This window comes from Sebastes fasciatus, chromosome 21 (genome assembly GCF_043250625.1).
Source record: "Sebastes fasciatus isolate fSebFas1 chromosome 21, fSebFas1.pri, whole genome shotgun sequence".
Lineage (NCBI taxonomy): Eukaryota > Metazoa > Chordata > Actinopteri > Perciformes > Sebastidae > Sebastes > Sebastes fasciatus.
Window position 1 is genome coordinate 19,911,489 of NC_133815.1, and position 11,558 is coordinate 19,923,046.

General features: G+C 41.8%; 1 protein-coding gene across 1 annotated transcript; it reads left to right on the plus strand.

Annotated features, from left to right (window-relative positions):
* Positions 1-9,009: 9,009 nt before the first annotated feature.
* LOC141759828 (uncharacterized) lies at positions 9,010-11,296 on the plus strand. The gene is made up of 2 exons (XM_074622246.1): positions 9,010-9,030; positions 9,176-11,296. Exon 2 carries the CDS (start codon positions 9,254-9,256, stop codon positions 10,994-10,996), a length of 1,743 nt encoding a protein of 580 aa, XP_074478347.1. The 5' UTR covers positions 9,010-9,030; positions 9,176-9,253; the 3' UTR covers positions 10,997-11,296.
* The last annotated feature ends 262 nt before the right edge of the window (positions 11,297-11,558 follow it).

Genomic DNA, 11,558 nt, shown 5'->3' on the forward strand with positions numbered 1-11,558 from the left:
ATGAAGCTTTGATTATGCTAGAGGTTACCACATGTAATTTTATACAATTTCAAAAAAATTGTCTCACTACAATGAAATGGCTTCACAGTGATACTCAGTTTATGTAATTGGAAGACTGTTTAGGGACCCCAGTATGCAGAAATATTCAAGCACATCAACAGATAGAATGATACAGAATACTAACTGTGTAAATATGTTGGTAGTATTTTATAGCAGTTGTTTCCAGCCAGCTAATTTCTTACTACACAGATTTTGAATCTAAGGGCACGACGCACGGCAGCATGTGAATCCGGTGTTTACTTATCACGGTAAGCCACAAGCATATGTATTATGATTAAGATAATCACTCCTATCCGTCAGATTTTTGCAGTGATGTTAACTTCTTTTCTTGACATAATGATGGTGGAAGTATCCCTCCTCACTTGAGTAGTGTGCCCAGTAAGGCAGCATGTTCAATCATCAGCTGAAGTTTTATGTAGGTGGCACTCTTTGCCAACGAGCAAGTTATTGTTCTATTTACAGACTGTGACAATGCCCGTTAAAAGCTATTTGAATATTATTTAGGAGATACACTAAAGTGTTCACTTTTGAAATTAAACACTTTGAAAGGCCAGTGCTTTGTCTTTGATGTGGTATTGAAAAATAGGAGCTAAAGTCTGGCTGCTGTGTGTTTCCTCTTCAAGGCTGCACTCAGGAGGATTGTGTTCACAGTCAGGGCAAAGTTATAGAGACCTTAGTGATCTGAGAGAGCCTGGTTCACTCCCACAGACACCGAGCATCAAGGCACAGGAGAACAAGAGAGGGCACTTGCTGCACTCTGTGGATTCTGCTCGGGTTTCAGGATTATTATGCATTCAAATGGAGCACTTAAGAAAAAGAAAAAAACACAAAAGAAACTTTGTTTCATGTTGGTCATAGCTCAGAGTCATTGTCTCTCCATTTATGACTTCAATAAAGGAAAGTACTTAAACATACAGTATGATGGCCACTACAGTCCAAGGGTTTGGTATCGGGACATTGTATGCACTTACTCAAAGTTTTTATGTAAAAACAGTAGAAACTGCAACAAAACTCTTCCTCACCTTTCACAAGAGAAAAACAACAGCTTCTGATTGATGCTTTTTCCTGTGCTCTGCTTTATTACAGTTGAACACATGATAATAATAATAATATTAATAATAATCTTCATTTGTATAGCACCTTTCATAGAAGAAGTGCAGCACAAATGTCTTTACAATAAAGGAAATTAAACATAATGTAGATAGCGATAGAATGCCATAAATATAGAAAAATAATAAAACACAACATAAAAATAAGATTAAAGATAAAAAAATAAGATGAAATGGAACACATAAAATGCATAACATAAGATGTAAAATAAAACCCACTGAATAATATTAAAAATAACAAAATGGTTTCGTATAGCACTTTTCATACAATAAATCCAGCACAAATTGATTTACGATAAAGGAAAATAGACAAAGAATGAACATAAAAAATAAGAATAGAATGCCATAATTATAGACAAATAATATGGAAAATAAAACACAACATAGAAATAAGATTAAAAAATGAAATAGAATTCATAAAATGAATAATAATAATAATAAAACCCACAGAATAATACAAAATAAATAAATAATAGTAACAACAACATTTATTTGTTTGGCACTTTTCATACAAGAAATGCTGCACAAATTGCTTTACAATAAAGGAAAATGAATATCAAATGAACATAAAAAACAGTGATAGAATGCCACAATTAATGGAAAATCCAAACACAACATACAAATAAGATTGAAAAAAATATAAAAATGAGATGAATTAGAATACATAGAATGCATAACATAAGAGGGGAAATAAACGGAACAATAGTAATATTAAGATCAGCCCTTATTTGCAGCATTCACATAAATCAATAAACACTGCAGCAGCATCGACAAGCCTACATTCTCTTCTACTCTTTTCTCTTCTACATCAGTGGTGGAAGTTTGAATTTTTAAGGCAAAAACTCAGAGAGTATTTCACCTTAAGTACTCTCTACCAATCGGTGCCCAGGCCTCTGAGGCTATAAATAAACACAACAGAACCTACTTTTCCCGACGGACACACCCTCACCACCGGCCTTGATTACACCAAAATGATGAAATTACAAATGCCAGAATGATGCAACCAGACCCCAATAAACAATCAGGTTAGGGGAGTTGTGTTGCCTAAAGCTGCAGGCCTGGGTCGGGTTCAGGTTTGGTTATTTTCACATGTACTTTCTCTCTCAAAGTGCCAGTCATCTGCATCAACGTGTGTCATGAAAGCTTTCCAAAGAAAAACAACAGCATCAATCCTTTCAGCAAATTCCACCCCATAATGACACATTTTAATGTTCAAGTGACAAAGACCTAGTGACAAAGTAGTGTGACTCCACGGAGGTCAATCCCTCGATTGCACACAGAAAAGATGTAGGGATTTGGTAGAAGCAGGTTTGGTTGTTAGCGGAGGGAAAACAGCCAGAATCGACTTAGTTGAAAGAAAAAGGGGGTCGTCGTTCTCTCTTGAAGAACGTGGTCAGTTTCTTCCTTCTGCGTAGCGGTAGCGGATATCACTCATTGCACACAGATCTTTCAAAAGGGATCCAAAAATGTTCAGTCAACACAAAACAGTAGCATAACTTATCCAGCGACATCAGAATTCGGTACTACAACGCAAGTTCAACATACCCAGGGTATCTTCTCGTTATCTGGCTTAACTAACCCTAACAAACAAGATCCCGTTAAGTGGTCCTACGACGGTGGTTATCAACTCGGTAAATCAACCCAGGGTTTCTCAATCTGGCTATGAGCACGCATGTGACCAATCACAAACATGGACAAGTCTACTGACTTGCAGACAGACAGGCAGAGCGGCATATTTTACATACCAAGAGCAAACTAAATTAGACAAATACAAAGAAGTTAAACACTTAATCCAGACTAAAAGTAACACAGTTGAAGCTGCCAAATGCAGGAAGGACAGCTGGCAAAAGAAAAAAACTCCCGATGTGTGAATGTGTAAATTAACAGACTTATTAATTTAATGGAATACTCAAAAGTCAGATATAGTCGTCTAGATATATTTAGCTTTTAGATATGTAATGGATGGATGGATCACACTTCATTATGCCCTTTAACAAGAACACGGTGTGTATGACTATGTCAACCTTCTTTCAGCTGCGTCCCCGTCTCCGGCAGTGTGAAACGGACTCAAGAGGAAGTAAAAAAATAAATATAAAAACATAACTCAAAGCGGTAAACACACACAGCATAAATCCAGCTGTCCTTCCTGCATTTATCAGTTTAAACTGTGTTGTTTTTAGCCTGGATTATGACTGTAACTTCTTTGTATTTGTGTAATAGTATCACACGATCCGCGCACTCAGCTCTGATTGGTCAGTAGGCCGTGCTATTATACAAATTGATCTCTTATCTGGAACATAACCTGCTCCGGAGCAGGTTATTCAATCACTGCCATTCAGCAGTTCAGCAGCTGAATTTAGGTATAAGTGTACTGACAATATACCAGCTATAACTCACAAAGTTCATTTGAGAAGAAGGTACCTTTGGAAGTACTCACTGAAACTTTAAAGCTCTAAAAATGTATAATGTGTAATATTGGGACAGCCCTAGTGCTAAGTTTCTGCGATGAAGTTGTCAGTCGGGATGTTGTAATCAGCTGTAACCGCCATATGAGAGCTAGCCAGTGGGGCATGCTCACATGCACTAAAAGACACACATGGCCGGCCCGGCTATGTCAACAAAGTACGGAGAAGCTATGATTACAACACACACAGAGGGAGACAGACTTCATTTTGTGCTCAGGTAGACATTACTCCTCTATATCTTTACATAGACAATAGTTGTTCGCGGCTATATTAATGCTCTGAATATTGAGTTTAGCACCTTTAATTTATGCTGTGTTACATCTTCATTTACTCTAGCCCAGTAGCAATATACTGATGCTAACACCTCTGCAGAATTCTCACCTTTATTATGATACATAGATTATTCAAATAGACCTTGTATTAAAAGACATATACTCTGTTCATTTTGGGCATGTCTTTTTCGAGCAGGAGTCTGAGCCAGAGCCCTAGGAAGTTAATAAAGGCTTATCTGTTTTTGCAAATGAACTCTTCATTTATAGACTTTATTTCAATCTGCAATACATGATGTAAATGCGTCTAAACAGAGTTGGTAGGTGGTGGGGGGTATTGTTTGGACATAACGATAATAAGAGAAGCTGAGAAGATTAGCTTCCTTTCTGACAGAAATCTCAGGTTTAGGAAACAAACCAACTTGATTAGAGTTAGGAAAAGAAATATGGTTTGCATCAAATAAACCCTTTCTAGCAGAAAGCCCTGAGGGCAAAAACCTCCCATGTGCCAGCAGATCCAGCTGTGCCACCATCATTAGAAATGGACAAGGCTTCACGTGACGCTTCAGAGGGAAAGGCTGTCTCATTTCTCTGAAACGTATTTCCTTGTTTCCTCTCTTGTCACGTGGTGACGCAAGTGACGGAAACATGTATGCAATTTAAGAGAGTTGGGAGGCACCCCAGGAGTCTCAACAGCACCAGACAAACAGGTTAACAGAACTCCAACCAGAAATGAAGACAAACTAACAAGAACAGAGGAACTGGACTGGCATATGTAGTGACTGACTAATGAGGGAAGAGTGAACAGGTGAGCAGGTCAAGTGAGTGCAGGGCTAACGAGGAACAGGTGAAACTAATCAGGACGGGGCAGACAATCAAAACTGGCGGGAAAAACACACAAAGGCAGGAAGTAAAGTGAAGTGATTCTAAATGAGAGGAGTACAGCACTTTTCTAAACAAAGTGCTTAACAGTAAAACAAGAGGAATTTACCAGTAAAAATAGACACATAGTTGTGATTTAAAAAGCTTTCTGATAAAAGTGCATTTTAAGAAGTGATTTAAAGCTATGGGTTGGTAATCCTCAATTCTCATTATATCCCACCGCAAATTAATGGCACATTTTTTATTCGTTTGTCAATGTACTTTAAAGGGAGATTTGTCAAATATTTGTAATACACTTATCCACATGAGAGTGGGCAAATATGCTTGCTTTTTGCAAACGTATATATATATGTATTATTGGAAATCAATTAACAACACAAAACGATGACATATATTGTCCAGAAACCTTCACAGGTACTGCATTTAGCATAAAAAATATGCTCAAATCATAACATGGCGAACTGCAGCCCAACAGGCAACAACAGCTGTCAGTGTGTCAGTGTGCTGAATTGGCTATGACTTGCCCCAAACTGCATGTGATTATCATAAACTGGGCACGTCTGTAAAGGGGAGACTCGTGGGTACCCATAGAACCCGTTTTCATTCACATAACTTGAGGTCAAAGGTCAAAGCACCCCTTTGAAAATGGTCATGCCAGTTTTTCCTCGCCACAATTTAGCACAAGTATGGCTCCAAACTTTTGCTTTTGGGGGAGTGGCTTTGGAGGGAAGCCTGAAGCTACGGACTCAGTGTTGCCGACTTGGCAACTTTCTCGCTAGATTTAGGGGCTTTTGGAGCTAGTGCTACTTTGAGCTACTTTCATTGGAGTTGGCAACACTGGGCTGGGTTTTTCAGTCGGATCATTTTGAAAGTCTTGCACACACTTGCTAGTTTCTCAAGATTACGAACCCTAGCTTGAAAATACACAACACAGTGGGCTAGGTTAAGAAGCAGGGAGTTCCAAAGATGAGGGGCATGGCCTGGAAAGGACGGTCACCTTGGGTAACAAAGTTAGTGGTTGGAACAACTCGGATACTCTTGCTTGAAGATCTCAGGCTGCACAGTGGCTATATATATATATATATATGAACATAAACAATAAGGAAGCACTTGAACATAAATGGATGCATATATACTGTACATTCCATTGATGCAGAACAATTTCTTTCACCTTGAGAGGTGAGAGCTGACGTCTAATGCTCAGCTGGACATGCGTCAATGCTGGGTACCTCCGGTTCACATCAGGACAGGTGTTGGATCTCCTGCAGCCTCACTGTTAGTCAGTCACTCCTCTATGCACTGCGGAGCTCGGTCTCCCTCATTACACAGTCTATCCCCCTCTCTAATCCCACAAAAAGTTGAGAAAGCATATTAAATTGAAGTGTGGGAGAGTTGCTACTGTTGCTAATTGGATTGGAGCTGGCGGGCATTGGCTCGGCGGCACAATGGGAGCAAATGAGAGTGAACAGCCAGATTCTCTTTGGCTGAGGTTACAGTTAGAGGTAATTCACTCAGATCAAATGGGTTTTGCACTTGTTTTTTTTCAATCTATAGACTGTATTGTGAGGGTGACTCAGTGGTTTGCTCTGTGGCCTCACAGCGAGGAGGTTCTGGGATGGAACTCCAGCTGGCTGGGTTCTTTATGTGTTATTAGATACTTTGTACATCTAGATTTTACAGTTCAAATGTCCATCGTTCGCCTTCTGTAGTCCATACATGCCAAGACTACAATATACTTGACTATAATCTTGTGTGAGGGATACACAGATATTTTGCATCGGGGCTAATTGGGCTTTCTATACATACATATGTGTTCTTTCATGGTGTTTGCCTTGTATGCCTGAGTAAGAAAGCTTTGCTGAAAGCTTGTATAAAATAGAAATAAATACTAAATTACTTTTGCTGAGCTAAAAAAACGTAATTTCGTTCCTTTTCCTTTCCTCTTATTTTTCTTTGCATCTTTTCTCCTGATCTTTTTACCTTCTTTCTTCCTTCATTTGTCTGCCTTTCTTTGTTTTTCATCCCATCTTCCTTCTTCTGCTCTTCCCTCTTTTACTTTCTGTATACTGAATACATTCTGAACGCATGGAAATCTTGAAGAAATCTAATCTGCAAATTGCGATTGAGGTCATTTTTCACCTTGGAAACACCAGTTGACAAAACAATGTCACCACAAGGTCCATTTAGTAGCTGCTCTGGAGCTTTCGATCCAGCCCAGTAGGGCCTTTCCCGAATACCATTTTTTGGGCTTCGAAGCTTTAGTGAGTAATATTCAAAGGTATACGAAGCTTCGCGGAGCAGCTTGCTGACATGTTCTTCCGTCTGTTTCCATCTCCCCTCGTTTCAGTGCCCGCAACAGCGCCGTTGCCACACTACTGTACACACACGCACCTCCACACACAATAAACAGCGATATCCGTCTGAGAATAACTAATAATAATGCATGTCGAATATGAATAATGAATAACGTTGTGGGATTATTCTTTAATTCAAGGGCTACTTTGGGATGTATACATTATTATTACATAGATATTTACATACATATATAAACAAAAAAAAACTAAAAAAAGAATTTGAATTGTAATTTGGAGGTCGAATGCCTTGGCAGCTTCGAAGCATTTGGTTCAGCCCTACAGCCCAGTCTCACCCAATGGCGTATGAATGACACAGCAATTTTTATGTGATGTTCTTTTCTCCAACTGCCTCAAAATCGCCACCGTTTAGGGGGGAGTTGTGTTGTGAACTTGCCTGTGTAGACACATCTTACAACCTGAATAATGCAGACTTTAAATAGCAGGAAAATACTGCGGCCGACTTAAGACCAGGTTTTTGTTGGTCAATGGCGCAATCGCTTCCTGCTGCCTCAAGATAGTAATGCGGCAACAAAGCAGATCAAAGCCAGATCAGCTACGTGCAGAATTTGGAAAATGTCTGATTTTGTCACCCCCTAGAGGCAATATAAAAAGCCACTGTGGCAGACAATGCAACTAAATTTAAAGTGATGCAACGATCAAGTCTTTACAGTTGCCCTATGATCTATATAGAGTAGCATTTATTGATATTTTTGGGACTTGCTCACTGGCTCTATCCTGCCGTTAACAGAGAAAACTTTGAAACATCAGTGCTATGTAACGAGGCATTGGAGAGCCAGACGATTCATAATACATACCCTCCTGACAGTGTTTAAAGCAGATCTGCCTAAATTACAGCTATTAGTATAAATTATCAATAAGAAAAGGGTTGAAGAGACCAAGGGCAGTGAAGGATGTAACATGCGCCAGGCTCGCCACCTCTTCATCACTTAACATGCTACGCAGCATGCTGAATGAGGAATGGCTTCCAATTTCCCTATCTCCCTCTCCCCCCCTCTCTTTATCTCCCTCACAGAGGTTTATGTCGGACTTGTTGGAATATTCATGCAAGTTGCTCTTGAGTTGCAGGTCTGCCCAGGAGTGTTTGTGTTGTCCATTGTACTCCTCTAGCATCACATTTCTACAGGCCTCACAAATATTGGAAAAAGGCCCATTATGTGCTGGGGATAAGAGATCAGGTATTAACTCTCAACAGCATATGAAATTGGGATTTTATTTATAGTGTAATAAATAGTGTGTGTGTGTGCGTGTGTGTGTTCCTGTACTTGCTGAATAGTGAGGACCGAAACAAGTGTTTAACTAACTGAGTGAGGACATTTTTGGAAAGTGACATTTTGACCGGTCCTCACTTCTTTAAGGGCCTGTTTGAGGGTTCAGACTTGGTTTTTAAGGGTTAGGTTAGAATTAGGTTTAGGTTAAGGTTACGATAAGGGTTGGGGTAAGGTGTTTAGTCGTGATGGTTAAGTTTGGGTAAGGGACTAGGGAATGCATTATGTCAATGACGGTCCTCACAAAGATAGAAGTACAGGGATGTGTGTGTGTGTGTGTGTGTGTGTGTGTGTGTGTGTGTGTGCGTGCGTGCGTGCGTGCGTGCGTGCGTGCGTGTGTGTGTGTGTGAGTGTGTTTGTGTGTTTGGGTGACATCACAGCAGTGGTGACATCACAGCAGTGGTGACATCATCACTGCATCGTGACATCACTAGATGGAACACTGTGATGAATTAAAGGAGTGGTGGCATCAGAAAGGAGCAGTGACATCATAAAGGAGTGACATTCAGGAGAGAGTCCCAGAATCACACAACGATAGTTGAATCTGAAGACTCGATCAGACGAAACACATCGACTGAGAGAAGCAGTTGTTTCAAGAGGAAGAGGTATGAATTTTATGAATGCATTGCTTTAGATTAAACCTCCCAACAGTATATGAAGCAGTTAAAATTAGCCTCAACATTTAAATGCAGCTTACATGTTAGTTAATAATAATTAGGGCTGCAACTAACGATTATTTTCACTCATCAGACTTTCTACTGAGAGAAGCAGTGAATTTCTCTCCAAAAACCACGAAGCATCGACAAGAATTGACCGTAAATCAGCATCATGGTATCATCAAGAACTTCCCAGCCAGAAGCCATCATGCCAGAGTTCAACGTCCGTCGCGTTGTTTCCAAGCTGCTCAACTCCTTCTTTAAGGGGATGACGGCGGATCAGTGGGGATTTTTGAAATCCGGCAACCCCGACGACGCCACTATGACCATGATGGGAGAGTTGCTGTTGGACATGACAGCGGCCTTGACAAAAGCTTTCCTGAAATCTCTCGGGAGCACGACCCTGGCGTCTGAGGACGACGTCCAAATCAATCTCGGCGACACAATCTCTCAGGGTTTTGCCGAAGCTCTGGGCGTCGACGTCTCGGTTCAGTGTCCGAGCTCCAAAAGCTTGACGACATTGATCTCTGAAGAGGTTTCGGAGAGCGTCCGAAGTGCCCTCTCCAGCCCCGAGGGCATAGTTCAGCGCCTCACTCCTCCCAGCAGACTCAACAACATGATTCTGCACGCCTGCAAAATGTGCCAGGCGTTCATCGGCAAGATGAAGTCAGTGTTCTCGCCCCGACCGCGCAAGCAGAGGACCATCTGCGAGGAATCAGATGTGGAACCGGAACCCTCAGACGCCAAAGACCGCCATGCGGCGACGCCTTCGTCGGACGTCGTGATTGAGATGAAAGACATCACGTATGTCACAATCATCATCAAGAAGCAGTTGAACGACATCACCGAACCTCTCTTGGTTGACGTGCCGGACTCCGAGTACACGCTGCTGCAGTCTCAAAACTCTCGGGAGATTGAAGACGTCGCGGAAGAAATCGCTCGGAGTATCGCCGAAGATGCTGTAAGACCGATTCCGTCGGCGCAGAAGAGCAAACGCTCCAAGAAAAGCATCAGAAGCAAAATTAAGAAGCTTTTGGCAAAGTGCTTTGCCAAAACGTGCATCCATCGCATCGTGGCACAGATGAGGAAAAGATTCCAGCGGGGCTCCAAAGTTCACAGCCGGGAGTCGGCAAAGTCTCTCACAAAGAAGATTAACGATCTGATGAAACAACCAGAAAACCGCGATCTTCTGGGACTCGGCGCTCCACTCATAAACATTGCCCCCGGTCGAGTCTTGGAGTTCACAAAGGTGTTAAGTGATCTCCTCTACACACACATCACACATGGGCCAGAGATCATCCCCGAGCCGGTGATACGTGCCAACATGCGCGCCGACTTGCAGCGGAAGGTGCTCGGTTTCCTGTGTCTGGCCAGATGGTGGCAGATCTTTCAGTCCGACGACCTCGTCGACAATATGAGACACGCCATACTGGGGACCAAGCCCAGGGCCAAGAAACCTTTGGCAATCGCTGCACCGCCTGCCCCGGTATCCGTGACGAAGAGTCGTGATGACTCTGCACAGCGAGCGCGGAACGAACAAAAAAAAAACTGCGTTGAGGTGATCTTGGAGAGGCTGGTCACGCGGATTTTCAAGAAGGCAAAAGTGACCTGGACCCTTTCAAACGTCGAGGACATCATCCAGCGCCTTTTTGATCAAACCTGGGCCGAAGTCGAGGGTCTCGATTTCGATTCCAGCCCAGAAACATTGGAAAACCTCGAAAAGGCCATTTACCGGGACCTGATTAAGATGTGGGGCACTGCGACGTGGGTGCTGGTGTCCTTGAAAGGCGGTCAAACGGCAGTTGGAGAGCGTATAGCCTCCGCCATCAAAGGTCACCTGATGGTACCACCGAGACAGAGGTCCTGCATGTGCAGGTGCTTCTCTTCTATGCTCGCCGCCATGACGAGGTGGTAAAGTGGTTTATGGGTTTTCTCCGGGAGCTCCGGTTTATCCCACATATAGTGAATAATTGGACTTATCCTATAGATAAAAAACGTCTTCAATGTGTCATTCATCTTGAAGGAAAAATTGACTTTTTCCTTCTGAATGAATGCGAGGGCTTGAGCTCTCAGCGCCACCTCAGTAGTCAGTGTTGTCTACTGTTGTGGAATGCACGGGTTCGATCTGGGTGATCCAGTTCTCCCACAATCAGTGCATACTAATGAACATCTAATTAAATAAAATAAATAATAATATAAATAAATAATATGAATTAATTTCTGCTCATTTCTCTCATCATTTGTGCACGTTTGTGTGTGCATGTTTGTGTGCGTGTGTGTAGTGTTTACGTGTGTGTGTGCATGCGTGCGTGCGTGTGTGTGTGTTTGAGGGTGAGTTAGTGTGGGAAAGCAGAATTAAGTTTTATAATGGTGTGACACTGATAATCTTTAGACAAATTCTCAAGTATGTCTGTATATCTACACACACATACATATATATGGTTCAGCATCGACTGTAACACCCGTTGGATAAGATT

What these genes read in the sequence shown, in the direction of transcription:
- LOC141759828 (XM_074622246.1), top strand. Translation starts at nt 9,254, where the DNA reads ATGGTATCATCAAGAACTTCCCAGCCAGAAGCCATCATGCCAGAGTTC.